The sequence below is a fragment of the Leptodactylus fuscus genome, chromosome 4 (genome assembly GCF_031893055.1).
Source record: "Leptodactylus fuscus isolate aLepFus1 chromosome 4, aLepFus1.hap2, whole genome shotgun sequence".
Classification (NCBI taxonomy): Eukaryota; Metazoa; Chordata; class Amphibia; order Anura; family Leptodactylidae; genus Leptodactylus; species Leptodactylus fuscus.
Window position 1 is genome coordinate 34,747,882 of NC_134268.1, and position 27,707 is coordinate 34,775,588.

A 27,707-nucleotide genomic window follows, 5' to 3' on the forward strand; every position below is an offset into this window, starting at 1 on the left:
ACTCCCAGTTTACACCAACATGGCGTCCGCTCGGCCGGAGTGATGACGTTGCTTCTGCGCTAGGCCTGGGCGGAGCCGGGACGCCGCTTAGTGCTTTCTGGCCGCTACTGTCTTTCTCATTCCCTGCTGCTGACGTGCACAGGCGCCCAGTGGTACGGGCAGGAAGGAAGGGGGCACCTCCAGCCGCCTGGTGGCACAGTTCTCCTCCGCATACACCATGAGCTCAGGCTGGCAGGAGGCAGCGGCCCAGCAGGCCGAGGAAGTGTCTGCCCGGCTGAGGCAGCTGCTTATCACTGGCCTCGGGCTGCTGCGCTCGGAGCTGGGCCTGGAGCTAGGCCTGGAGCCTCAGCGGTACCCGTCCTGGGTGTTCCTGGCAGTGCCCATCTCTCTGGGGCTAGGCTTCCTGTTCCTGCTGCTGCATTGTGCCACCAGCCGGGGCTCCCCCAGACCCAAGCGAGTGACCCACCATGAGAAGGAGCAGCCAGTGCCCCAGGTCAGGGCCCCTGTGCCCAGCAAGACGGTGAAGGTGGAGGAGCCCAAGAAGAAGAGCAAGAAGAAGCCAGCTGAGAAGGCCAAGGTGAGACATGTGGCAGCATGGGGGAGGCCAGGCCGGCCCACTCCTCACTATACAGCCTGTCACCGGGGCTCAGGTGTCACACTGCCCCCTAACTGTACTATAGTAGTCACAGACATTACACCCTGTCACTGGGGCTCAGGTATCACACTGCCCCCTAACTGTACTATAGTAGTCACTGACATTACACCCTGTCACCGGGGCTCAGGTATCACACTGCCCCCTAACTGTACTATAGTAGTCACTGACATTACACCCTGTCACCGGGGCTCAGGTATCACACTGCCCCCTAACCATACTATAGTAGTCACAGACATTACACCCTGCCCATCACTATACACCCTGTCACTGGGGCTCAGGTATCACACTGCCCCCTAACTGTACTATAGTAGTCACTGACATTACACCCTGCCCATCACTATACACCCTGTCACTGGGGCTCAGGTGTCACACTGCCCCCTACCCATACTATAGTAGTCACTGACATTACACCCTGTCACCGGGGCTCAGGTATCACACTGCCCCCTAACTGTACTATAGTAGTCACAGACATTACAGCCTGTCACCGGGGCTCAGGTATCACACTGCCCCCTAACTGTACTATAGTAGTCACTGACATTACCTCCTGTCACCGGGGCTCAGGTATCACACTGCCCCCTAACTGTACTATAGTAGTCACAGACATTACACCCTGTCACCGGGGCTCAGGTATCACACTGCCCCCTAACTGTACTATAGTAGTCACTGACATTACCTCCTGTCACCGGGGCTCAGGTATCACACTGCCCCCTAACCATACTATAGTAGTCACAGACATTACACCCTGCCCATCACTATACACCCTGTCACTGGGGCTCAGGTATCACACTGCCCCCTAACTGTACTATAGTAGTCACAGACATTACACCCTGTCACTGGGGCTCAGGTGTCACACTGCCCCCTACCCATACTATAGTAGTCACTGACATTACACCCTGTCACCGGGGCTCAGGTATCACACTGCCCCCTAACCGTACTATAGTAGTCACAGACATTACACCCTGTCACTGGGGCTCAGGTATCACACTGCCCCCTACCCATACTATAGTAGTCACTGACCTCCTGCCAGTCACTATACACCCTGTCACCGGGGCCCAGGTGTCACACTGCCCCCTACCCATACTATAGTAGTCACTGACATTACACCCTGCCCATCACTATACACCCTGTCACTGGGGCTCAGGTATCACACTGCCCCCTACCCATACTATAGTAGTCACTGACATTACCTCCTGCCCCATCACTACACCAGGGAGGCACTGCCATAGGAATGCATTGAGTCATACAATCTCTGCAACCTGAGGAGGCCACGGCAACTGGCAAAGGTTGCAGTCAGCTTGATTTCAATGAGGGATGTCATGTGTCCCAGGCCATTGACTGACACTGCAGCCACAATGGAGTTCTTTATGACCTGTCAACTAGTGATCCAGGGGGTCTGTCTAATGACGTAACACTGATGTGTGGAGTCTGTAGGACACATCACTGACACAAGCGGGAAATGCTTTCTAGTTCAGGAATAAAACTAGTGATTGATTTTCTATGAAAGTAAATGTTCATCAAACTATTAGTTATACATTATTAATAATGAAAATAACTTTTATTTTGAAGTCTGTCATTTTTTAAAAAAAAAATTGGGGGGGGGAAGGAGATCCCTGGTAATGTGGAGTGTATGTTGACTCCACAGGTAAAATCCTTCTCCTATAGTCATTGCGAGAGTCAGAAATAGCTGAGCCTACGAAAGGACTTTGGTAAGCGTCTGCCGGTATGACATCACTGCATGCTAAATATAGTGGCGGTTCTTCCAGTTTTGTATCTGCCCCACTTTCTTGTTTTGCACATCATTTTCATTGCTTTCTACAAAGTCTAACTCTGAAGATAGATTATGGATAAAGCAAACCTTTAATCCATCCATAGTGTCCACCTAGGTGTGTAAATTGCCCATTTGGACGGTAATGTAGTTTACATGGCGCTACATTTATATCCGTGCCCTTATCATGACTCACTTTTTACTTATGTTGTGGAGACACCGTGCTGATCAGCCCCATTCATCTAAGCCTAGTCAGTAGGGAAAACTGGAGGGGCAGAAGTGGAGGAGGATTACAAATCCCTCCTTCATTTCCGCCACGTGAGCATACCCTTACTGAGCCACAGCCTTGTGCTCTATTGGCAGTAGAGATCTCATTCACAGGTTATAGACCAAGTCCAGATCGCACGGCAAGTCTGCAACAATTTACAGTACACGTGGATGGAAATAAAGGAGCATCTTGTGGATTTTCTTATCCACAGCATGCCCATTCTTGTGAGGAAATGCTTTAGGTTCCCCCTTTGCAGTGCATAAGGTGAAATCTGTCAGAATCTGCCGGTTCTGCCACCATTCACGAGCAGATCAGCATTGGAATTAGTCCAGACAGTCTCCCCTAAAAGGTTAAGAGAGAATGTCCCCTATTACCGGGTCCGAAGCCACAGATTGCCCAGTCAGCGCTTTTACTGTGGGTACCTGTGCCAGGTTTCGGCGGTGTAAATTGTTGAACTTCCTTCAAGCAATTAAAAAATACATGTACGTTGTAGTAAAGCAAATATCCTCTGGTCCATACAGGCCGCAGGCTGTTTTCTCACCTCCTGTACTCGCTGCAGCATCTGCATATAAAGGGATTATCTTCTGATTGACGCACAGGGAGACACTGATTTGTTTTCCTGCGTCGTAGTCACTTTTGCTGCTTAAGGGTATATTAGGGGATTGACACAAGTACATTTACCTACTATACATATATGGTATTACCTGTTACGGATGACGCAAGCAGATTCTTAATGCCATGAGTGCCTTGTTACATCTATAACTTATGGGAGCGCTGTGCTTTAAAAAGATTGTCCCAGATTAGAAAACTGGGTACGTTATTTTTTTTGTTTCCCAGAAACAGTGCTACTTTAGTCCACAGGCTATGTCTGGTATTGCAGCTAGGTTCCATTCTCTTGGAGAGCGGGGTAATACTTGTTCACAATATTACTTTTAAGTGGACAAACGCAGTCGGTACAGTCATCTCTGCTATTTTCTTATGGGCCTCTTGAGTGTCAAACACGGCTACTCAGTTACCTCTTCGCCATGCCACGTGCACGCCTATGACAATGTTTACTCAGAAGAGTCCTGTAAATGATGATACCGTTTGGGGAGGCAAGGGCAAATCTGATTTTAGGGTCTGCAGGAACATTCGGGGACTCTTTGTTACTTATGCCTGGATTATTTATTTCTTGAACCTTTTGGCTTCTGGGCTGGCTCTGACTCTAGGTTATGTGATCTGATCCCGAACCCGACACCCTTCCCGTCATGAGTCTGCCAGCCCCCATATACCTGTAATACCATAGACTACGGCAAGAAGAGAGGAGGGTGCTGGATCCTGGTACGATCACGCGACCTACTGTCAGGCCCAGTTAACATCTGCGTTTGGGAGTCCGTTTGGGTCCCCCTTAACAGAGACCTATATGCATAAAAAAGTGGTTAGCTAAGGAAATCCATAGACCCCATAGACTACAATGGGGTCCGTGTGGTCTCTGCATGAAAAAAGCGGAGAGAAAAGCGCTGCTTGCAGGACTTATCTCTCTGCAAATTTCCTGTGGATAGGGGAACAGAATGGCCCTAATGTGAACCAGGCCTAAGAAGCGGCCTCGAAGTCCAGATATTCAGCACATAATGTGAAGTAAGGGATAGTTCTTGGAAAACCCCTTTAAACTGCAATAGATTCTGGGCTCCCCCCACCTCCAGTCTATCATAAGTAAAAACTACAGATATGTCTGTGTGGGAGAAGACGCTGCACACACTTGGAGAGGGCTGGGGGGGTGTAAAGTGTTAATTGTCATGGACATGTGATAAAGTACAACTGGTCCGTCCTTGGTGCCAGTGACCCAGAGATGACCCCCACCTCACCCCACCCCAGACATGGACGCCATTCATGTTATGTACAACCTTGTATGCCAGCCATATACACACAGTCTAGTGCACACAGAGCTGATTCATCCATGCGTGTTTAGGGGAGAGTTCAATGATGGCTGTCTTATGGCCGGCTCTATTGGACGCCTGTGAATAAAAGGGTATCCCCATCATTGACACGGCACATGGATCCGAACATTCAGGACCTTCACCTATCTCCAGGTGATGAATGGAGGTGATTGCCTATATTCAGGGCTCTCTCCAGTCACTTTGGTGAGCACGTCGGCTCTGACATCTCTCATAGAAATGAATAGAAACTGGTATACACATGCATGGCGTTTCTCTATTAATTATTTGCCACAATGTGGGCAGAACTAGCCGCAGTGATGGTTGGGGACCTCCGTTCTGGAGATCAATGTGGGTCACACATCTATAGATAGATCAGAAGATCCCTTTACATGGAACTCTGACTGTAAAAAAGCCCTGTTTGTTTTCACCCAGCTTTCCCAAAAAGTGACGGAAGAGGCTGATCCTCGTGTTCAGTAACTTGCCAAATGAGGGTTTATCTCTCCAGGTTTTCTCTCCAGGTGATGTCCTTTCAGCAGGCAGTCATGTGTCTAGTAATAGAGTAGATAAGATGGCTGCGTGCCGCCCTCTGCTCCTTCACCCCTGCAATGGACGGCTTAAATAAATACCCCAGAAGTGTACAGTCAGCGTTCTTACACTCACGCCTGGATTTAGAAACCTCTTCCCACTCTTGTGAAATGTGTAACCCCATCCAGTGCTTGGTATTTGACTTTTATCAGGTCACTTTGCATGCTACGAAAGCAGAGTATTACATTAGATGGTGGGTACTGCTGTAAATACAGGACTGGGGGGAAGATACATATCCAAATACAAGCACCTCTGTGCAGCCCATCTCCTGCTCACTGACCCCTCTCACAGCTGAGATTTATTGCTAGTAAAAACACATTACGTCTTTGTCTTCTCTTACCGCCATATACAGCAGCTGTACGTGCAATGGACACATGTAACCCAATTGCTTCAGCATGTCCTTCCCAGTACCGTGTTAAGAATGCCATGTGAGTAACAAGACTCTGTGTGTCCTGAAGGCTCTGGAGCAGATTTCATGAAAAAAATGTCGGAACTTAGTGCCGCGTGTTGTGCAGTTGTGTCCAGATGCCTAAAGTACCCCACAATAGTCAATGGTGAGCGACAGTCAGCTCCGCCACTGCCGTTATGTTGTACTGCTCCTTCAATGGAGGAATACAGAAATTGCCTGTGCCCATGTGAACATAGCCTGACTTGTACGACAGACTACTTGATTTGCCTTTGTTCTCTTACTATATGTTCTGTACGATAGGACATGGAGAGAACATGGGTGACATTATCCAGAATCCGTCAGTCCACTGAGCAGAGATTATAAGGGTTAATGGTGTGGTCCTCTTATACTCCCTTAAAGGGGTTTTCCTGGACTTATTTGATGACCTATTCTTAGGATAAATCATCAACAATATATATATATCTTTCTACTCCTACCTGCTACTTTTACTCCTCACCTGGGGGCAGTTCTTCACCTCCGCCTTAGTGCGCATGTCCTGTACACCTGGCACTTTCGGGCACAGATGGATTACGGGGATTTGACATACTAAACTCTCCGGTCTATAAGGATCTGTGGGTAGTTTACTGTCCCAAATTGACCTGACAGGTTCTCTTTAATGGTCTTGTTTACCACATGCATGGGGTAGATGGTGAACACATACAGAGCTGCAGTTCCCTTGTGCCACCACTATACCTTGGATGGCGTTGCAGCTCCTCTATTACTTGGGTGGCCTGCTATCGCCACCTGTCCACTGCAACAGCTTACAGCCAGTAGAAGCCACATTAAGGGCTTTAAAAGCCCCTTTAACTTGGACACCTATGGGCAATGATAAATGTATACCCCAAAGTTTGCTGGCAAATTCCCCCCAGAAGAAACCTTAGACTGTGTTGTGCAGCGTTGCCCATTATGTGCCTTTAGCACTTATACACACACCTATATAATCTAACGTTGCCAATTTCTTTTGCAGCCCAATGGTCGGCCGGTGGAGCTCGCGGAGGAGGTGGTGGTCCCTGCTGTGAAAAAGGAAAGCTCAAAGCAGCCACTTGATGCAGAGAAAAAGAACGAGAAGGTGACTTCTTCTAAGGCCTTTTTGCCAGTTTTTTAAGACTTATTTCTCACTGTTACACTGTGACGTAATGAGCAACTTGGCACTGCAGTATCAGATATGAATCAATATTTGCTGGACTCTGTCAGTACAGTAAAGGTAAGGGTGGCTTTGTCTCCTGTAATCTGATAGAATAATCGCCAGCTCACGTGTTCAGGCGGTGCGCACGGACGAATGTATTGTGTCCCATATGTGAGTGGAGCCTTAGTCAAGCATATGTGCTTCTCCATTCACAGGCTATGGGACTGAAAAGCGTCATTTAGGCTTCTGAGAACCCATTTAAATCAAGTCAGACAAGCATAATGCGTTTCCTTATAGACACCACTTAGTGTAGGATTTATAATAATGCCAATTTAAAGGCATATTCCCATCTCGGCTGCCTGCTCGGATGTTTTCAGAACTGCTGTACAAGTGAGTGAAGGGGCCGCATATGCAGCGCTCTTTCCTTTTACTTGCCCCATTCTCCTTAGATATAGCCTTAAATGCCAAGATGGGAATAATCCTTTAACTACCCACCTACTCTCTGCAGAGATGACTTACGTCTGTTTTCACTGTTCACCTCATTCTCCATGAAATACTGCTTTTCAGTATGGCAGTAGCCTGGTTACCTTTCTATGAGAAGTGACTTTCTAATTTTCATTTTCTAAGATAAAGAAGAACAAAAAGAAACCAAAGGTGGAGACGAAAGCAACACAACCGTCCGCCAACCAAGATAAGAAGGAAGCAGAGGAAGGTAAGCTGTGATCAGTTCAAGACAACAGACTGTGACCACAAGATATTTAGAGAAAATCTTTAAAACTCTGCAAAATGTTTAATTACTTATATTTGAAAAAATGTTTAACTTTTAATTATCTACAGATTTAAATAAAAAAAATGTACATTGTGATCCCTACATGGGGCTCACAATCTACAATTAAAAAAAAAAAAATCACAACTTGCTGAATTTCCGAGTGACTACATTCACTATGATTAATTGGATACATCTGAGTGTAACACTTGCAATTTCAGTGGTTACAAATTCTCATGTAATGTAATGTTACGTGTTTTTTTTTTTGTTTTTTTTTTTGTTTGTTTTTTTTTTTTTGTTTTTTTTTTAAAGCCCTGTTCCAGCCTCCTGAATGACATCAAGGACCATGGAGACCTGTGATTGGGCCTCAGCAGTTACTTGATGCTAGAATGCCGCTTGAGCACTGAGGCCTAATCACAGGCCTTAACGGTCCCAGACTTCATTCCGGAATCCCGATGAGGACGGGAACCTAGGGGATTTTGGGAACACTTTTTATGATGTCTGCTCACCTCTCCTGGGCTGAAGAAGAAGGGAAAAAAACAACTATCCTGCATAATCCCTTTAAGCATGCGTGTTATAGCAGCTGTGGTGGAAACAGATGACTGCTTAGTAATATCATTCTTTATTTTATTTTTTTTTTTTTATAGGAAACTGGGAAACCAAAATCAGCAACAAAGAGAAAAGGCAGCAACGCAAACGTGACAAAGGAGCTGATTCTGATCTAAGCGGGCCTGATGCCGCAGTAGTTGAAGCTTTTACTGTTATACCAACCCAGTCCACAAACATACGAAAGTCAAAAGGTAACTTTACTGGGGACAAGGAATATGAGGGAGGGGGTGGGGGGTGATTTAACCCCTTTCAGATTGGATTTCGTCATAAACTTGTACTTCAGAATATTTACTCTCTGTACTTTTACTCCTTTGTAAATTTTCCAGGCCTAAGTGAAGCCTCTGCCCTGAATGGGAGTAACTGGAATGAGAAGCCAGCTAAAGTGATTCCCTCCCAGCTTGTGGAAGAAAAATGGGTGCCCCCTACCAATACAGCGGGCAAGAAAAAAGCCGAGCCTTGCACATGGAACCAGGATACTGTGGACACTAATGGGAAAGAGTGGAGCGCTCCATGGAGTGAACGTTCAATCTTCCCTGGAATAGGTAATAAGGTGTTAGTCGATATGTATGTTACATCAACAAAACAAATTAAAACATTTCTACTGTGATCATTGGTTTTAGCTTTGTTCACATATGATAGTTTTTTGATCTACTCCAATATAGGAGCAGATCACTGAGCATTACAAGTGCTGGATTCTCCCATACGCTCACATAGTAATAATAATACATTGTATTTATATAGCGCCAACATATTCTGCAGCACTGTACAAAACGTAGGGTTAAAGTGCAGACCATAAGACAATACAGGGTAATAAATCAATTTGTACAGTGGGACTGAGGGCCCTGCTCACAAGAGCTTACAATCTGAGATGAAAACTAATCAATAAAGCCATATCTACTCCAGTCACACGCCGTCATGGATATTTGTGTTGACCTGCCTGGTAATACCATTACACCATGATGGCGATAAGTAGGTTCTAGATTTAAAAAGAGACAAAGATATACCCATAAATATGTGACGTCTCTGAAATATTTGGGGATTCCTGCTGTGACTCTATAACTAAACTTTTCGTGTCTTTGTCAGGAACCTGGTCCAGGGTGAATTCATCAGAACAGAGGCAAGCTTTTTCCACCATTGGATTAAACAATGCAGTTTCTGGTATGCATCTTTTTATGTTATTTAATGAGTATCTCATGACTTTGGTCATGATCATTTTGACTTTGGTCCAGAAATCACACCTGAAATGTGGCTGTGTGTTCCACAGCTATGTACATAGTACAGGATATTGTATATGCCTGGTCAGCTATATGCAGTCAGTTCATTTTGCGGCAATACATCTATTTGCGGCAGAAGACTACAGTACAGAATACGGGAGACTAGGCGAGCAGGCATTGAGGGCACTCAAAAAAAAAGTTTTGTGATGTCAAATTATGTTGCAATGACTGTCCCAGACATAACACATTCTGTGTCTTGCTGGTTTACCACCTTTATCCCCTATTTATGAGCACTTACTGAGCCATAATTCGTATATTGCAGGAAACTTATTTCCTTTGCAGTCAGAATACTATGAAGGGAAAAAAGACATGTCCTCGTGTGTTTAAGGGACCTTCCAAAATGTCAGCGTTTTTATATTACCTGCAAAGTGGATGGGATTCAGGTTTAAAAAAAAAAAATCTGCAGCGGAGATGATGCAATTTACATAGATGCAGCATTTCAGTTATACCTATGGAAACGCTGGCATTTTCTGTAGAGGTATAATAGGCAATGCAGTTTTTATAGTTTAGGTTTCATCTAATGGGAATAGTGCCTTGGCGGCATCGCTTCCAATCAGCTTTGGCGTAATACGTTGGTAAGTTCAAACATACTAGATGCCGTGTGCAGAGGGGAAACGTGTGCAAAAAAACATCTGAAAGCTATTTTGGGCTCCATTGAGATCACATTTTTTCTCATCCGATTTAGCAGATGCAGATGGATGGTCATCTCTTTACATAGAGACCAATGTTCAAAAAACATTGTGCACTGAATAGAGCCTTACAGTGATCAGAAAAAAGCACCGAAGAAGCGGAGTTGTGGAGGGCCTTAATATATTCATCAGGAAAGCCTTGGGTCTATCCTCCATAGGAAATGGCGTGCGGTATAGCAGAGCCTTCTGTTATTCCATGTGCTGAAAAACCACCAACCTTTCCAGAATTCCACCTGAATAGAGCGGTTTCTTTTCTCTGTAATCCTCCATAGGGGCTGCGGAGGAGATTTTCCCATTTGCACTGGGAGCTTTCTCTGTTTGTACAGTAAACTGAAAGAATTACTGTGGTGAAAACATCCCAACAGGAAAGGTGTCTCAGCTAATCCCTTAAGAATGCACCTAAGGAGGAGCCTGTAGCACTTTTACTTACTTTGGCCAGTTATTATTTAGCACATTGTGTAGTGTGCATTGTGATAGCTTACTGAATCATGTCTGTCTTATTCTTATTTTCACTTGTAGTCTCTGATCCAGTTTCTCAAGCAAGTCCAACTGATAACCAATGGGAGGTGACGCCTACCGAACCCAGCGTGGATGATGAGTGGTCTGGCCTGAGTAAGTGTGGACTTTCTGATTTGTTCTCATTAGAGATGAGCGAACAGTGAAATGTTCGATTCGAGTAGCCGCTCAATACTCGACTGTTCGATCGAACATCAAACCCCATTATAGTCTATGGGAAAAAAATACTCGTTTAGGGGGAAACCAATATTCGACTCAGGAGGGTCACCAAGTCCACTATGGCACCTCAGCAAATGATGCCAACACCTCTGCAATGCAACTGGGACAGCAGGGGAAGCATGTCTGGGGGCATCTAACAAGCCCAAGTCACAGTTATACCCCAACATCACAGCCTAACAACTACACACTTTCCACACTCAAAAAAAACCCCACTATGAAAGTGGAAAAATACCTGGAAACCTTCTTTCCTCCACAATTGGATGGATCGAAACCCAAATTTAAGCTAAACAAACATTAACAAGCACCCCTTTAAATCACGTTGCGCATGACAACCACAGATGGAATAGGCAATGGTAAATCCATCAGTCCCCACCCTGAACTGTCATTGTGTGTGTGATGTGGTAAGACCTTCCAAAATTCACTTTTCTGGCCCTTAACGTGAGCCCTTATAAATTAAGTTAGAGGCCCATAAGCTGAGCTACCAGCAGAGATTGAGGCCCTTTAGGTGACTTCAGCCTTCTACCTGCAGTGTTTTAGGCCCTTTAACTTAGTTGAGCCTTACACCAGCAGTGTTTTTGTCCCTTGGAGTGAGTTGAGCCTCTAACCAGCAGAGTTTGGTGAAATCAGGGTGGATTGAGCCTAGAAGGACCAGAATTGTGCAACGCAGATGGTGGAGGAGTATGAGGAGGAATTGTAGAAGTTGAGTGCAGATATGACAATTCATGTTGGGGTGCTTGACACTGGTGGGCACAAAAATGAAGGCTCTATCCAGTGGTGGTTCATTTTGATGAGTCAGCCATTCGGCGCACTCAGCTGACAGCCGGCTGCGCTTATCCGTGATGTTACCACCGGCTGCGCTGAAGACCCTTTCAGATAGCATGCTGGCAACAGGACAGCACCTCCAAGGCATATAGGGCAAGTTCAAGCCACAGGTCCAACTTCAACACCCAATACGTGTAGGGCGCAGAGGGATCGGAGAGGACAGGGCTGTGGTCAGACAGGTATTCCCGCAACATGCGCCTATACTTTTCCCGCCTGGTGACACTAGGACCCTCAGTGGTGGGAGTTTGGCGAGGGGGTGCCATTAACGTGTCCCAGAACTTGGACATTGTACCCCTTGTGGGTGTGGACCAGATGGCACTTGTTCGCCTCTCTGCCGCCAATGACACTTGATGGAAACATCTCCATCATGTTCTGCACCAATTGCTTGTGGCAGTCATTAAAGCGATTGGCCCTCCCCTCTACCGGAATAAAACACAAGATGTTATTTTTATACTGGGGGTCAAGGATTGCAAATATCCAGTATTGGTTGCTCTCCATTATTTTGACTAATCGCTTGTCACTTGAAAAGCACCCCAACATGAAATCAGCCATGTGTGCCAGAGTGTTACTTGGCATGACTTTGCTGCCCCCACCGGAAAGGTCACCCTCCACTTCCTCCTCCTCCCTTTCGCCCCAACCGCGCTGTAAGAATGGGACGCATTGATCTTCCCCGGTAGCCTCCTGTGTCATAATCATATCATCTGCCACGTCTTCATCCTCCTCCTCCTCCTCCTCCGTCATTAAACGCTGTGAAGCGGACAGATGTGTGGACCTACTCTCCTGCTGTGACGGTTCTGCTGCTATCTTATTCTTATTCTTATGGTAGAGTTGGAAGGGACCTCAAGGGCCATCGGGTCCAACCCCCTGCGAGTGCAGGTTTTCCTAAATCATCCCAGCTATATGTTTATCCAGATTCCGCTTGAAGATTTCCATTGATGGAGCGCCCACCACCTCCCGTGGCAGCCTATTCCACTCTCTCACTACCCTCACTGTCAGAAAGTTTTTCCTAATGTCTAATCTGTATCTCTTTCCCTTTAGTTTCATCCCATTGCTTCTTGTACTTCCTTGTGCTAATGAGAATAGGGTAGATCCCTCTGCACTGTGTCTACCTTTCAGATATTTGTAGACTGCTATTAAATCTCCCCTCAGCCTTCTCTTCTGCAAACTAAACAATCCCAGTTCTTTTAGCCGCTCCTCATAGGACATGGTTTGCAGACCTTCCACCATTTTGGTTGCTCTTCTCTGGACTTGCTCCAATATATCGATGTCTTTCTTGAATTGAGGCGCCCAGAACTGTACACAGTATTCCAGGTGTGGTCTGACCAGGGAAGAGTACAGCGGAATAATGACCTCTCTTGATCTAGATTCAATGCTTATCTTAATACATCCCAGAATTTTATTAGCCTTTTTTGCAGCAGCACTGCACTGTTGGCTCATGTTGAATTTGTGATCTACTATTATGCCCAAGTCCTTTTCCCCTATGCTATCACTTAGTTCTATTCCTCCCATACTATATATGTTTTTTACATTTCTGTTACCCAGATGTAGAACTTTGCATTTGTCCCTGTTAAATACCATTTTGTTCGCCTCAGCCCATTGTTCCAGTGTGTCTAAGTCCTTTTGAATACACTCTCTCTCCTCTCTAGTGTTGGCTATTCCTCCTATCTTCGTATCATCTGCAAATTTTATGAGTTCCCCAATAATTCCATCGTCCAGATCATTTATAAAGATATTAAAAAGTACTGGGCCCAGAACAGAGCCCTGCGGCACCCCGCTTTTGACTTTCTTCCAGTTCGATGTGTAGCCATTTAGTATTACTCGTTGTGCCCGATCATTAAGCCAGTTGTGAATCCACCTAACTGATTTTTTGTCAAAGCCATACTTAATCATTTTTTCAATAAGAAGGTTATGTGATACTTTATCAAATGCCTTACTGAAGTCAAGATATACTATGTCCACGGCATTCCCTTGGTCCAACCATTCAGTGATTTTGTTGTAGAAGGAAATCAGGTTAGTCTGACAAGATTTATTGGTCATAAAGCCGTGCTGGCTCTGGTTAATTAATGCCTTCCCATCCAGGTACCGAAGTAAATGTTCCTTGACAATTTGCTCAAAGATTTTTCCTGCTATCGAGGTCAGACTTACCGGCCTGTAATTTCCTGGATCGTCCCTTTTCCCCTTTTTGTAGATGGGGACATTTGCCCTTTTCCAATCTAAAGGGACCACTCCTGTTTCCCATGACTTACCGAAGATTATAGCAAGGGGTTCTGTTATTTCCTCTGCTATCTCTTTCAGGACTCTAGGGTGTAAATCATCTGGTCCTGGGGACTTGGTTTCCTGTAACTTGGCTAAGTGCATCTAAGTGCATCTCTGACTCCTCAGTGTGATCTGCGTTATCCCTGATGGCAATGAGGGATTCTCTCAGCACACACAAGAGCGGGATTGTTACGCTCACTAGTGCGTCATCACAGCGGACCCTCTTGGTGGACTCCTCAAACACCTGTAGGATTTCCCATAGGTCTCCCATCCATGGCCACTCATGGTTGAGAAACTAAGGGAACTGACTTTGTGGCACCCTAGGGTTTTGGAGATGGTACTCCATCAAAGGTCTCTGCTGCTCAACCACTCTGCTCAACATGTGATAAGTTGACTTCCAGCGTGTGGGGACGTCGCACATCAGCTGGTGTTCGGGCAGATGTAGGTGTTGCTGGCGTTTTTTGAGGCTAGCAGCGGCTACTGTAGACTTGCGAAAGTGGGCGCACAAGCAAGGCAGGTTAAAGCTGCAAAGAAGTAGTTTGGGTTTTTTTCCATTTAAACTGTGTTCACACCACAGTTTGTTTTTTTGTGCCTGACTTATAGCCCTGATTTTTTTTGTGTGTGTGTGTTTTGGGATTCCATTGTATTGAGAAGTATAGCCAATACATTGTTCCCAATTGCATGGTTAAAGCACTGCATGGAATCCATTGTAATCAATGGAAAGGTCCAGTGTGTTTGACATTGAAGTATTTAAAGCAGGGGTAGGGAACCTTCGGCTCTCCAGCTGCTGTGAAACTACAACTCCCAGCATGCTCCATTCACTTCCATGGGAGTTCCAAGAACAGCAGAGCAAGTATGCATGCTGGGAGTTGTAGTTTTGCAACAACTGGAGAGCCGAAGGTTCTCTACCCCTGATTTCAAGTATCGTACAAAACAGTAGAAATACATTTTAGCTTTCCTTTATGCCAATAATGTGAAATCTGTCCATCTCTGCAGATGGTCTTAATACCGCTGACCCCAGCTCTGACTGGAACGCACCAGCAGAGGAGTGGGGTAACTATGGAGAAGACGAGCCAGGTCCAGGCCCCCAGACTGAGGAGCCTGAACAGGAAGTCCCTAAGGTAAAACTTCATCAACATATTCTTAATGGAACCAACACAGACACTGTCTGCAAAAATAGTGGTGAATGGATGATTTATTTGCTGTGTTGTCGGCTGCAGGTTTCTGATGATGATAAAGATAAGGAAGACCCAGCAGGCCAAGCAGCTGGTAGCAAAACTAAGAAGAAGAAGAAAAAGAAGAAGAAGCAAGGAGAGGAATCCGGTTCCCCCACACAGGTACCAGAGCTGTATTACCCCAAGCTTAAAGGGTTGTTCGGGATTAATATACTGATTGTTGTGGCCTCTTCACTAAGCACAGCACTGTAAATTGCATAGTGGTAGTGCTTGGTATTACAGCTTAGCCCCTTTTATTTAAATGAGACTGAGCTGCAGCATTGCCACGTGACCAGTCGACGTAATGTCCCTGTCTGAAAAGAAGAAGCGGAGCTCAAAATCCTAGTCTCACACAGCCCCTTTTTAAAGAGGTTGCACCATAATATTAGGAAAAGGTCTGCTTTCTCTCAGAAACGGCGCCATACCTGTCCAAGGGTTGTGTCTGTCATTGCAGCTCAGCTTCATTGAAATGAATGGATCTGAGCTGTGGTACCAGACACAGCCCATACATAGACAAGGGCGCTGTTGCTGGGAGAAAGCAGACATGGTTTTTCTCATTCTGGTATAGGACCTTTAAAGCATTCCTAAACTTTTGAGCAACTTTTGATTTCCTGACAGCAGGACTCTTTTTTTTTCTATGAAATCCCCTTTTTATTATGTTCCTTTTTCTCTTTAGCCAGCAGTACATGGTGTATTATTGCTGATACTTGTGTATGGGTGGCTGGCACGTATTTAGCACTATCCTACAGCTATTTTTCTGTAGGCAGCGTGAGATCTCAGGCTTTATACCACCTAGAAGTGTAGTTCTGGTGTCATAATAAAGCTGAGAAGCATCTGCAGAGAAACTAAGATGTTGCAGCCTCTAGGTAGTGTTGTATGTCATCCCAGGGTGGATTAAATACTACACTGCTCTGTATAATTTCCTCCATGTTGGGACTGCTTTTGAGTGTTACTGCAGAGAGATGAGGAATCAGCATCTCCTCTTCTTAGTGTATCAAGAAGACTCTATAGCTGCGCTCAGGGAAAACTGACACTCTTGGACTATATACCACCTAGAACAGTGTCATATGAAAGCTAAAATTCTCATCCCCTGAGGGAAAAGCAGCTGCAGAGAAGTAGACCCTGCAGCTTATAGTTTGTGTTGCACGCTCCGGAGGTGTGTAGTAGCGACAGTTAATGGAACAAGATCTCCTCCCCTTATGCCCCGTTCACACGGGACAAGAGGGGGCAGATTTTGGCGCTGAATCCATGTCATAATCTGCCCCCTCACAATAGCAGTCTATGTAGACCGCTAGCTTTTTTCCGTGAGCGACAACAAAAAAAGGCGAGCTGCCCTTTCTTCAAGCAGAGTCAGCCGCGGCAGCACGCTCCGGACTAGGCCCATTCATTCGGGCCTTCTCTGGAGCGGGAAGCCGCGGCAGGCATATTTTGGTCCTATTCTGACGTGGCTTCCCGTGTCAAAATCGGGACCAAAATATGCCCCCTTGCCCCGTGTGAACTAGGCCTTAGTGTATTGAAGACCTAATAGTAGTTTCTGTCCATGCTATAACTGAGCTCAGTTAAAATTGACATTGAGAGAAAATTGGTGAAAAGCAGGACTTTTCTCCCCTCATTTTTCTGGTGGTCCCCGGCAGACCCCATTATAATCTGTTTTTTTTAAGTAGATTAGGTTTCCATCCTTCAGGTCCCCAAGTGGACACGAAGAACGAAAAGCCAAACCCAGGTGTGAACCTAGTGTCAGCTATTTTCAGAACTACTTTAGAAGTGAATGGAGTGAAGCTCCGCGTCTGCAGCGCCTTCCATTTACCCCAAGATAGGAGTGGTGTATAAACAATGTAATGATTCCTTCATGCCCTGACAAACTGGTGTAATTCCTGCAAATGTTTCGGGGACAAAGTATACCTTTACACCAAGATAAATGACTCATTTTTTTGTGCACCACTTTTTCAATTTTCCTTGCTCCCCGTGGAGCAGGACAGGGACGCATGGGCAGTCTGATTTACTATAGCTGACACCAGAATACAAAATATCCACCCCAGTTCTTGGTTGGCCTAGGAATGTAGATCTCACTTCTGGTGCTGGAGCCTCTTAGTAATTCTAGCGCTTTGGCTGCAATATTGAACCTGGTGCACTACAGGCCAGTCGTAATGAATTCCACCCACTCTTTACATGTAAAATAATTTTTATGCTAAATGTTTATCTGAAATTGTTAGAGATGTGAGCAGAATGGCAGCTACATGACCTTACATTAGATACGGTTGTCATAAGCTTTGGTCACTTTCCATTTTAGGAAAACTAAAATTGTCTTTTTAATATTTCAGGACCTAGATGGCACCGGGGATGGCCACAAAGAGGATGCTGTCTCCGTTTCATTAGCTCCTGTAGTAACAACAGTAGCTGCAAAAAGTAATGAACAGAAAGAGGTGCGTATTAAAGTCACATTCACAGCACATGTCACTGGAATCCGTCTTATTTACGGGGTCTACAGGGGCAAAAAAAAATCCTAGATGCTTCTTTACAAAAAACAATGCCAAGCCTGCCCATTGGCTGCATCTTGTATACCTCCCTTTCTCCTTTACTGGGAAAGTAGCTGCGTTGCAGTACCACATACAAACTGTGGACTGGTGTGGTGCTGTTTTTTTTGTTTGTTTTTTTGGGAAAGCAGCCACCATGTTTTTATTATCACTGATGTGGACCATGGTTATACACAGTGGTCTGGATCAGACCCTATTGCCTTCTATGGGAGCTTTCTAGGCCTGTTCTGTGACCTGCGCAGACAGTAGATCAGCTATGAAGTTCTCTATTGTGACTGGTGGATTCTGTGTTGTCCACATGTACATTAAAGGGGCTCTATCTGCAAAATGATGCTGTATGAGCCCCACATATGCGTGAATAGCCTTTAAAAAGGCTATCCGGGCACTGCAAATATTATATTAAACTACCCCGGTTTTAAAATAAAAGCATATTTGTAAATCATACCTTATCGTGCACGGTGGGCGGCCGTGCACTGTCCGACGTCATCTTGCTGTCACGCCTTCCTCTTTCTTCCAGCGACGTCCTCCGGTCCTGGCTCTTCCCCGTCTTCATCTTCTTTTCTTCCGGAATGAAGAAGTTCACGTAGTTCTAAGGAGTACTTAGAACTACAACAAAAATAGCGCCGACGCATGCGTGGTAACGCTCCGGAGGGAGCGATACTGCGCACGTGCGGGATTTGAACGCAACCCGCCAGAAGAACAGAAGATCAAGGCGGGGAAGAGCCAGGACAGGAGGACGTCACTGGAAGAAGAAAGAAGAGGAAGGCCTGACAGCAAGATGACGTTGGACCGTGGAGGAACGCCCAGCGTGCACAATAAGGTATGATTTACAAATATGTTTTTATGGTTTTATTTTAAAACGGGGGGGTGGAGTTTTAAAATATCATTAGCAATGCCTGAATAGCCTTTTTAAAGGCTATTCACGCATATGTGGAGCTGATAGAGCCCTTTTAAGTACATCATTTGGCTTAGTCAATAGTGTAGGATTTTAAGGAACCTGCGTATGGGAAACTTACACATCGTTTTAAACCATTCTTGCATAGGGTTGTAACATAAAGCTTGATTTAAAAAAAAAAAAAAAAAAAAGGTAATTTCCTGGGGACACTTTGCATATTGTTGATAGAGGAGTGGTGGTGGGGGGAAATGGTGATGGTGTCTCCAATTGAGCAGTGAATAAATCATTAACCCTATATGGGAGTTCCAAAATAACTGAACAGGGTGTGATGCATTGTTTGCATATATTATGTAATTGCTATAAATTTTGTTGTAGAAACAAACTGTGCAAGAGAAGCGCCAACAGAATGCTGAGAAGACCCCTGCACCTTCCATGAATAAGACCTCTGAGAAGACCCCTGCCACGAATAAGACCTCTGAGAAGACCCCTGCCACGAATAAGACCTCTGAGAAGACCCCTGCCACGAATAAGACCTCTGAGAAGACCCCTGCCACGAATAAGACCTCTGAGAAGACCCCTGCCATGAATAAGACCTCTGAGAAGACCCCTGCACCTCCCACACATAAGAATTCTGAGAAGACCCCTACACCTGCCATGAATAAGACCTCTGAGAAGACCCCTGCTGTGAACAAGACTTCTGAGAAGACCCCTGCACCTTCCACGCATAAGAATTCTGAGAAGACCCCTGCACCTACCATGAATAAGACCTCTGAGAAGACCCCTGCTCCTGCCATGAATAAGACCTCTGAGAAGGCTCCTGCCATGAATAAGTCTTCTGAGAAGACCCCTGCCCAACCGAAGCAGCCGCAGGAGGCCAACATTTCTGTTACCAAGCAGAACAATGTGTCTCCACCTTCACAAGGTAAGGCTCAGCTCCTGCTCCATTCACACACCTGCCTATGGTAATACGGGTGAAGGAGGTTGGGCTTTCCCACCTGTGAAGCTTCAACAGTAAAACATTTATGATGATTGGTGGGAAAATGTTATTTATATGGGAATGTGTGCGTATGGGACTCAAAAATAGTCTCTCACATTAAGGTTAATTGTTTATGAAGCCTAATAAGGTTGGGGTGCACCTCGTGTACTTGTAGTACATTAGCAGTCCCATCCACACTTCAGAAAGAAACAGGCAGCGCATAGTTTTTTGCATTGTAGTTTTTTTTAACACGCCACATGTCTGGTATTGCTGTAAGTTCATCAATTGTTTTCAACCTTTGTATTGCGAAGGTTTAAAGAGTCCAGAGTCCAGCCACCTGGAGTTTTGCTTTAGGCGAGGTCCACTGTATGTTGTCTCTGGTGTACGTGACATTAGCCTAAAGGGGTTTTCCATGATTGGATATTAATAGTCTAGCCTTAGTATAGGTTATCAATAGCAGATTGGTGATGGCCTGACACGCGGAGTCCCCACTGCTCTCAGCACAGTGTATGAAGGCAGAAATCTCTGTACACTGTGCAAAGGCCATGTCATATTACAGCTCAGCTCCCATTCAAGGGAATTCTGCTTCCGACTCTTTGCTGAGAACCGCTAACTGGTGGGCTGTCTGTTCCCCTCTAGTCCTGATGTTGATGACTTATCCTAAGAATAGGCCAAGACAAGTGCTATAACCTAGAAGATTTAATGATATCAATGTTCTGATCCAGGAAAGTGTAATCTAGTACAGTCCTTTTAATAGTTTATAGCAAATATGTTTTGTTGGATAGAAAAAGGAAAACTCACACTAGCTCCCTATAGCTCAATGCCTGAATTTCTATGAAATGTACCGTATTTTTCGGACTATAAGACGCACTTTTTTTCCCCAAAATTTTTTGGGAAAAGAAGGGTGCGTCTTATAGTCTGAAGGTGGCGCCTGGCATCCGCTGTAATAGAGAGGCGGAAGCCGGCAAGTGATAGACGCCATTACAGGTGCTGGGGCCTGAGACATCGCTGCGCTCCTTTGCCCTGCATGAAGCCAGGCAGGGGCTCCTCCGTCCCCCCGCCGCTGGCTTCATGAAGGGCAGAGGATCGTAGCGATGTCTCAGGCCCCGGCGTCTATCCCTCCCCGGCATCCGCCTCTCTAGTACAGCGGATGCCGGGTCAGTATCCGTGGCCCCTTCTCCCCCGGGGCCGGTCCCCACCGGCCCCGTACCTGTAAAGTTGCAGGCCGGCTCCTGCGCGGCGATATCGCAGGAGCCGACCTGTTCGGGTGACAGCCGGGAGCCTAATGAGGCTCCCCGGCCTGTCACTGCTATATATTAGTATTGCGGCTGGTCTCTATGACCAGCCGCCGTAATACTAATATACAGAATGTCCCATAGACGGCAATACAGTTGTATTGCCGTCTATGGGACTTGCGATCAAGTGACCGCAGGTTCAAGCCCCCGGGGGAATAAAATAGTAAAAAAAAAAAAAAAAAGCTTTAAAAATATGAAATAAAAGTTCTAAATCACCTCCTGTTTTTTTTTCAATACAAGGTGATCTAAGCAATAGATATCCCCCAAAATGGTATAACTAAAAAGTACAGCTGGCCCTGCAAAAAAAAAAAACGCTCTATGCGTCCCCGTACAGCTGCAGGGTCACCTGTCAATGTGGCCTTGCAGCTGTTGCAAAACTACAACTCCCATATATTAAATATTTTACCATTTTTTGCTTCAAAATTTTTTTTCCCTATTTTCCTCCTCTAAAACCTAGGTGCGTCTTATAGTCCAGTGCATCTTATAGTCCGAAAAATACGGTAATTATAATGGGGCATATTTCTTAAGAATGGCTGCATCCACTTCAGAAATCTGTGAGATGTCCCAATGCCAGAATAGAAATAAACTGCTGTAGATTTCAATTCTACCTCAAGCTAGAAAACTGGCATGAGTTTTAATAAGTCATTCAGGAATGCTATGGGTGAGGTGTGGATCGGGGCTATAGTAAACTCTAGCATTACCCGCGACCGTGGCCCCCTCACCCCCTGTGCAACCCACCTGCAGCCCCGCCCGCCCCCCTTGCCTTGTGGCCACCACACCATTGCGCCCATGGACACGGGCCCCCCACCTTGCGTCCCGGTGCCCCCCCTTCCTCCCTTACCTGCACCCCTGGGCCTCCTTCTTCCCCCTTCCCCCTCCAATCCACAACCGTGGGTACCTTCCCCCAACCCCCCCATCCCTATCAGGAAGCGGCTCAAGTAGAGTGGATGACGTCTGCTCGGCTCAGTTACCCTTGCAGTACAACGATTTCGGGGATAGTGGTCGCGTGAGGCGGGCATGTACCGCCAGAATTTAGAGCCTATTTTTCATACCAGGTTCCAAGGTATGTATGTGTCAAATTTCAGCCGAATCCCTGGAACCGTTTTAGCATGATTGAGGAACAAACCTCCAAACCCACAAACTTTCACATTTATAATATTAGTAGGATTAGGTGCAAGAAAAAGGGCTTTCACCAAGTTTGTGCCTCAGCATCATAGAACATGCCAGAAAATTGACATAGTGGGAGTGGTGACTCTCACCATTGTCCTAGAGACATCAACCCAACAATATCTCTAGATTTCATAGATAACCAGGCATTGATCTATAGCAGTGATGGCGAACCTTTTTGAGACCAAGTGCCTAAACTGCAACCCAAAACCAAATAAATTATCACGGAGTGCCAACACGGCAATTTAACCTTAAAACTCTGTGGGTCCACAATTGCGGACCCACAAATTACAGTCATGTGACTGGGGCTTTACAGATCTTGTACTGAAAGGTAAAGGTCTCTGCATTCTGTACTTTTAAACAATTAATTTTCACTATTTACATCGCACAGGATCTGTTTTATAGTTTACCGTGCAATGTTATTACATCCTGTACTAATTTCACGTCTGCTATAAAACAAATACTGTGTGATATACATAGTGAGGGGACCCCACACAGTACAATCTGCCCCTCAGTGGCCCCCCACACAGTACAATCTGGCCCACAGTGGCCCCCCCACAGGATTATACCTGTATACTCCACAGTAGCCCCCTCCCACACAGCATGAACTGGTCCACAGTAGCCCCCTCCCACACAGCATGAACTGGTCCACAGTAGCCCCCTCCCACACAACATGAACTGGTCCACAGTAGCCCCCTCCCACACAACATGAACTGGTCCACAGTAGCCCCCTCCCACACAACATGAAATGGTCCACAATAGCCCCCTCCCACACAACATGAAATGGTCCACAGTAGCCCCCTCCCACAGAGCATGAAAGATCCACAGTAGCCCCCTCCTACACAACATGAAATGGTCCACAGTAGCCCCCTCCCACACAACATGAAATGGTCCACAGTAGCCCCCTCCCACACAGCATGAAATGGTCCAGAGTAGCCCCCTCCCACACAACATGAACTGGTCCACAGTAGCCCCCTCCCACAGAGCATGAAAGATCCACAGTAGCAGCATAAAATGGTCCACAGTAGCCCCCTACCCGCACAGCATGAAAGTCTACAGTAGCCCCCTCCCACACAACATGAAAGGTCCACAGTAGCCCCCTCCCATACAGCATAAAATGGTCCACAGTAGCCCCCTACCCACACAGCATGAAAGTCTACAGTAGCCCCCTCCTACACAACATGAAATGTTTACCGTTGCCCCCCTCCCCTGACAGTGCAAACAAACACAATATAGTTACCTGAAGAGCTGCCGGGTGTTCTCTCTTCTGTTCACTGCGCGCGCTGATGACTTACGTCATCACGCCCGCGCTTGTTCAGAGGTCACACTCTGTAGTCAGTGTAGGCCGCGTAGTACGCGTGGCCTACACTGAGCTACACTGACAGCTTTCAGCTGGATGCGCATTTGCACAACCAGCTGAAGGCAGCGATCGCTCACTAACTGGGAATCCTGCATCGGATTCGCCGTTAGTGAGCGATCAGGGCGACAGCACACGTGCCAGCAGAGGGGGCTCTGCGTGCCCTCTCTGGCACGCGTGCCATAGGTTCGCCATCACTGATCTATAGGGACCTACCTTCCATAAGGTGGCGCTAGAGTGAGTTTTCCTTTTTTTCCATCAAGGAACATATCCCTTTCCTATCTAAAGTGATGACATTTCCCTGTGGAGACCTAGTTACCCCTTGCACAAACCCATTTCTAATCCGAGTCAACCTTTTCCCTTTCAGCAAAGTCCGAAGAAAGTTGGGAATCGCCAAAACAAGTGAAGAAGAAGAAAAAGGCCAGAAGAGAAACGTGATTTTTCTTTCGTCACTGGAAAACATGTTCAGACACTCTTGAAGATTATGCTGTTTATGCAATAATTTGTGAACATGTACAGAATTTTATAAAGTCTGCATTTTTAAAGAACCTGCTGTCAACGTGACCTCCCTACAGGCAGGAGGAAAGAAAACAACCAAGGAACTCAACATTCACGGGCGAGATCAAGGCCACACAGCAACGATGGAACCGCGCAGAACATCGCCTATTTGCCAACCAAGAACTTTTAATTTTCATATAGACGAGACTTCAACTCTTGATTTTACAACATGGTGACCTGTTTACATTCATCCTGTGCCCTATCTAGTCTCCGAGAGAGGGGGCCGTTGTGTGAAATAACAGTTCTGCCATCTCGCTGTCCTTTTCTTTTTTAATATCAGGGGGTATTGTTATCCGGTAGCAATGCGCCAGCCTGTAGTGTTACGGATCGTTTCACGGGATGCGTGAGCGCTCAAACAGCGAATAGGAGACTGAATCGTGATCTAGTGAATGTATGACCAGTTCCTATTCCACTTTTCTTTTTTTTTTTTTTTGGGGGGGGGGGGGCTCTAATAGAATCGTCCTCTTCTATTTTGTATTAGGTTTAGCTTTTTACAGTGTGTCCCCTCTTTTTTCATCCTACTGTCGCGTCCCATATAATACTTGCACTCTAGCCATAGCGTGGCTAATAATCACGTTTTCGAGGATGGCTGTCGGTAACAAAGCAGTATCGTGGGGGTTTTTTAGGGCTACCATTGGTAATTGACGAGACGGCCATATACCGGATGATACGTGCGGGCATGGTGGCTTCAGACAGCTTTAATTGACGTTGTCAAGACCTCCAATAATCAGGAATGTTTTTTACTGCCTTAACCTGTAGTGTTTAGACGTCATGAACAGAATTTGTGTTTTTATAATACCGTAACGATAAAAAGAAAAAAAAGACGCGTAGTTCTGAGAATAGCCCCCCCCCCCTACTCAATCCCCCCGTGTCGATTACAGAAGACGTGTGTGGGTTTCATCACCATTTACAGGCAGTGTAATTCCATTATTACAACTTACAGCTAACTTTATATCTATCCATTGTGCATGGTAAGACGGACGTTGTATATAGCCTTACCAAATGCTGCGAAAGCGGGATCCAGAGAATAGCCATGTCCTATTTATACCACCCGATCGAACAATGAACACCGCGGTATAACAGATCTAACCAACACTACTGATCAACTCTTCTATCAATGTCATCCTGTCGTATACGGTTCATCTTTTGGGCTTAGTTGCTATCCATACATGTTTTGTTCAGCATCCTTAGACTGGGGTCACATAGGGCTGAATTTCCATCATGGGAATTCAGCAGCGTATTTTTCTGAATGCTGCTGCTGCAAAAAGCACCTGAAATGAGGCGGGGTGTTTTTTTTTTTTTTTTTTTTTTATGCCTGCAGTAATCGGTGCAGGTCTCCCTCTGTTTCTTAAACTATGCATTGCAGTGGTTGTAAATCTGGAGCATAAGTCGCTGTGCGCCGTGGTTTTAAGTTGCATCAGATTTTACATAATTTCATCCACAACGCTGTTACTTTGCCGCAAAGCTGGTTAACTGCCAGTGACTGACCTGCTGCCCAAATGCCACATGTGACCCCAGCCTTCAAGGCTCCTCATTGGCTCCACTTCTTTACATATTTTAATAGGTGCCCTCCGCTGATTCTGGCATAGTTGGAATTTTTTTCTCTAGCCCCTACCATTCCTGAGCAATAAGTGCTGGTAGTTTTGGTACCTGATATACTATTTAGTCTTACAGCATTGATTGCTCAGGAATGGCGGGGACTATATAAAAATTTCAAATGTGCTAGAATCAGCAGAATGGCACCAATAAGAAAAATGTGACGTGGTGAAAGGTTAAGGGGTTATCTGACCTTTTTTTTTTTTTTTTTTTTTTTTTTTAAACAGTAGGAAAAATTATTTGAAAAACAGACAAGCCACCTTTTCCAATGCAAAAGCTCCAGTGCTCCCTCCAAACTTTGTGTACAGGCCACCATCATGTGACCTTTGCAGCCACCATAATATGGTGCAGCGGTCATGTGATGGTTGACTGGTAAACAAGACCGTCCTGGATCGGTAGGAGATTGAAGAGGAGAGTGGTTTTGCTTTGTTTTGTTTTTTTTTAACTTTTACTACAGTTTTTTTTTTTTTTTTTTTTATTATTATTATTTTTCAGAAGTCAGGTCCACCCCATTTAAGGGTTTCTGTCTTGTAAAGTGGAGGCATGTCGCTAGCATTTTCCGTCACTTTATGCTTGTGCTGTGGGACCCCCTCAGGTCCTGGTGCAGCGCTGACCATCACTTTTTGTTCATCCCTGCAGAGCAGCGCTCCTGGCCCCTGTGGTGTCCCCATTCACTTGAATAGAGCTGTGCTGCCGGTCCCCTGCACTACAGGAGGCTCCGATGCTGCTGTGCAGGAGGAAACCGCATCACTTTAGGAAATACATGTATAGGATTAGGAAAAGGTCTGATTCTTTACCAGAAACGGCGCCCCTCTTGTTCGTAGATTGTCTCTGGTATTGCAGCTCAGACCCATTGACTTGTATGGAGCTAAGCACCAACACCATACACAACCTATGGTGCTGTTTGCAAAATAAAATCGGACTCTTGGTTATTCCAACCACTTTACTAAAGGAGCCATTTGAGATTAGAAAAAAAAGTGAAGCCTGCCTGTTGACTGGCTTTAAGCCAGAAGTTAGTGCCACATGGACGCCGCTAGTACCCAGTGAATAGACTGACTGCATAGATGCCTTTACTGATCATTGGCAATGGATTAACTTTGATATTTTTGAATTACTTTTTTTTTTCCTGGAGGGAGGGGGAAGGGGATTAATCCCTGGAAAACGATTCCTAATTTTTACACAAATGTATTAAATATAGAGAATTCCAGTTGCAGGAACATGTCAGATGAGTTTACATGTTCAGAACATTTTGTTTAATTCAGTGATATTTCTAAGTTGATTTTGTTTAAATAAATCTTGCAAATCCAGCACGTGTCTGAACTGGTGTAGAGGATGTTACTGATTTATTTTCTGACTCCTATGCATTTGTAAGGCCCCATTCACACGGGGCAAGAGGGGGCGGATTTTGGCGCGGAATCCATGTCATAATCTGCCCCCTCGCAATAGCGGTCTATGTAGCTGCCCTTTCTTCAGGCGGATTCCGTGGCTGATTGAATGGCGGCATTCGCCTCGTGGCAGCACGCTCTGGATTAGGCCCCTTCATTTGGGCCTATGCCGGATCGGAGTGCCGCGACTGTCGGAAGTCGTGGCAGGCGGATTTTGGCCACTGCTTCCCGTGTCAGAATCAGGACCAAAATCTGCCATCCGCACCCCATGTGAACGGGGCCTATACAGAAGTGTAGGTGGTTGTCTCTGGGAGGACTTTGGGACCATTCTAGGTTTATATTCTGAAAAGGTTACTGTGATTCCAGCATCATAAAAGTTAGATTCATTATTGTAATTTATAGAATTAATGAGATTGTATAATTAGAGGTATAGTTTTACATATTTACTTTCATAGGAAAGCGGACTCCCTGAACAGAACGCAGATGTGACCAGGCCTTAGCTACGTTCACACTAGTGTTTGAGTTTCTGTCCTTCAGGTCCGTATGGGGATCCAAAAGGTGGAAACCCTGTCTGCTTAAAAAGCAATTTCTGCGAATCCCACAGACGATATTGGGGTGGGCAGAGAGAGAAGTCCTGCAGATGTGAACCTAGCCTGAGAGCAATGATTGTGAACCTTCTAGAAACCGAGTGCCCAATCTCCATCACAAAACCCACTAATTTATCACAGTGCCAATATGGCAATTTATCCTAAATACTAAGGTTTTATTTTAGAAAAAAACTGTGTCTTTGTTTTAAGACATAAGATCTTAAAGGGA

General features: G+C 45.6%; 1 protein-coding gene across 1 annotated transcript; it reads left to right on the plus strand.

The window, feature by feature from the left end:
- On the plus strand, positions 1–26,813 carry MTDH (metadherin). Its single transcript, XM_075270308.1, has 12 exons — positions 1–577; positions 6,605–6,706; positions 7,391–7,475; positions 8,177–8,329; positions 8,465–8,680; positions 9,222–9,296; positions 10,621–10,713; positions 14,911–15,035; positions 15,135–15,251; positions 17,450–17,551; positions 18,933–19,479; positions 23,720–26,813. The coding sequence occupies exons 1-12, from the start codon at positions 218–220 to the stop codon at positions 23,788–23,790; spliced, it is 2,046 nt and encodes a 681-aa protein (XP_075126409.1). The 5' UTR covers positions 1–217; the 3' UTR covers positions 23,791–26,813.
- Positions 26,814–27,707: the final 894 nt, after the last annotated feature.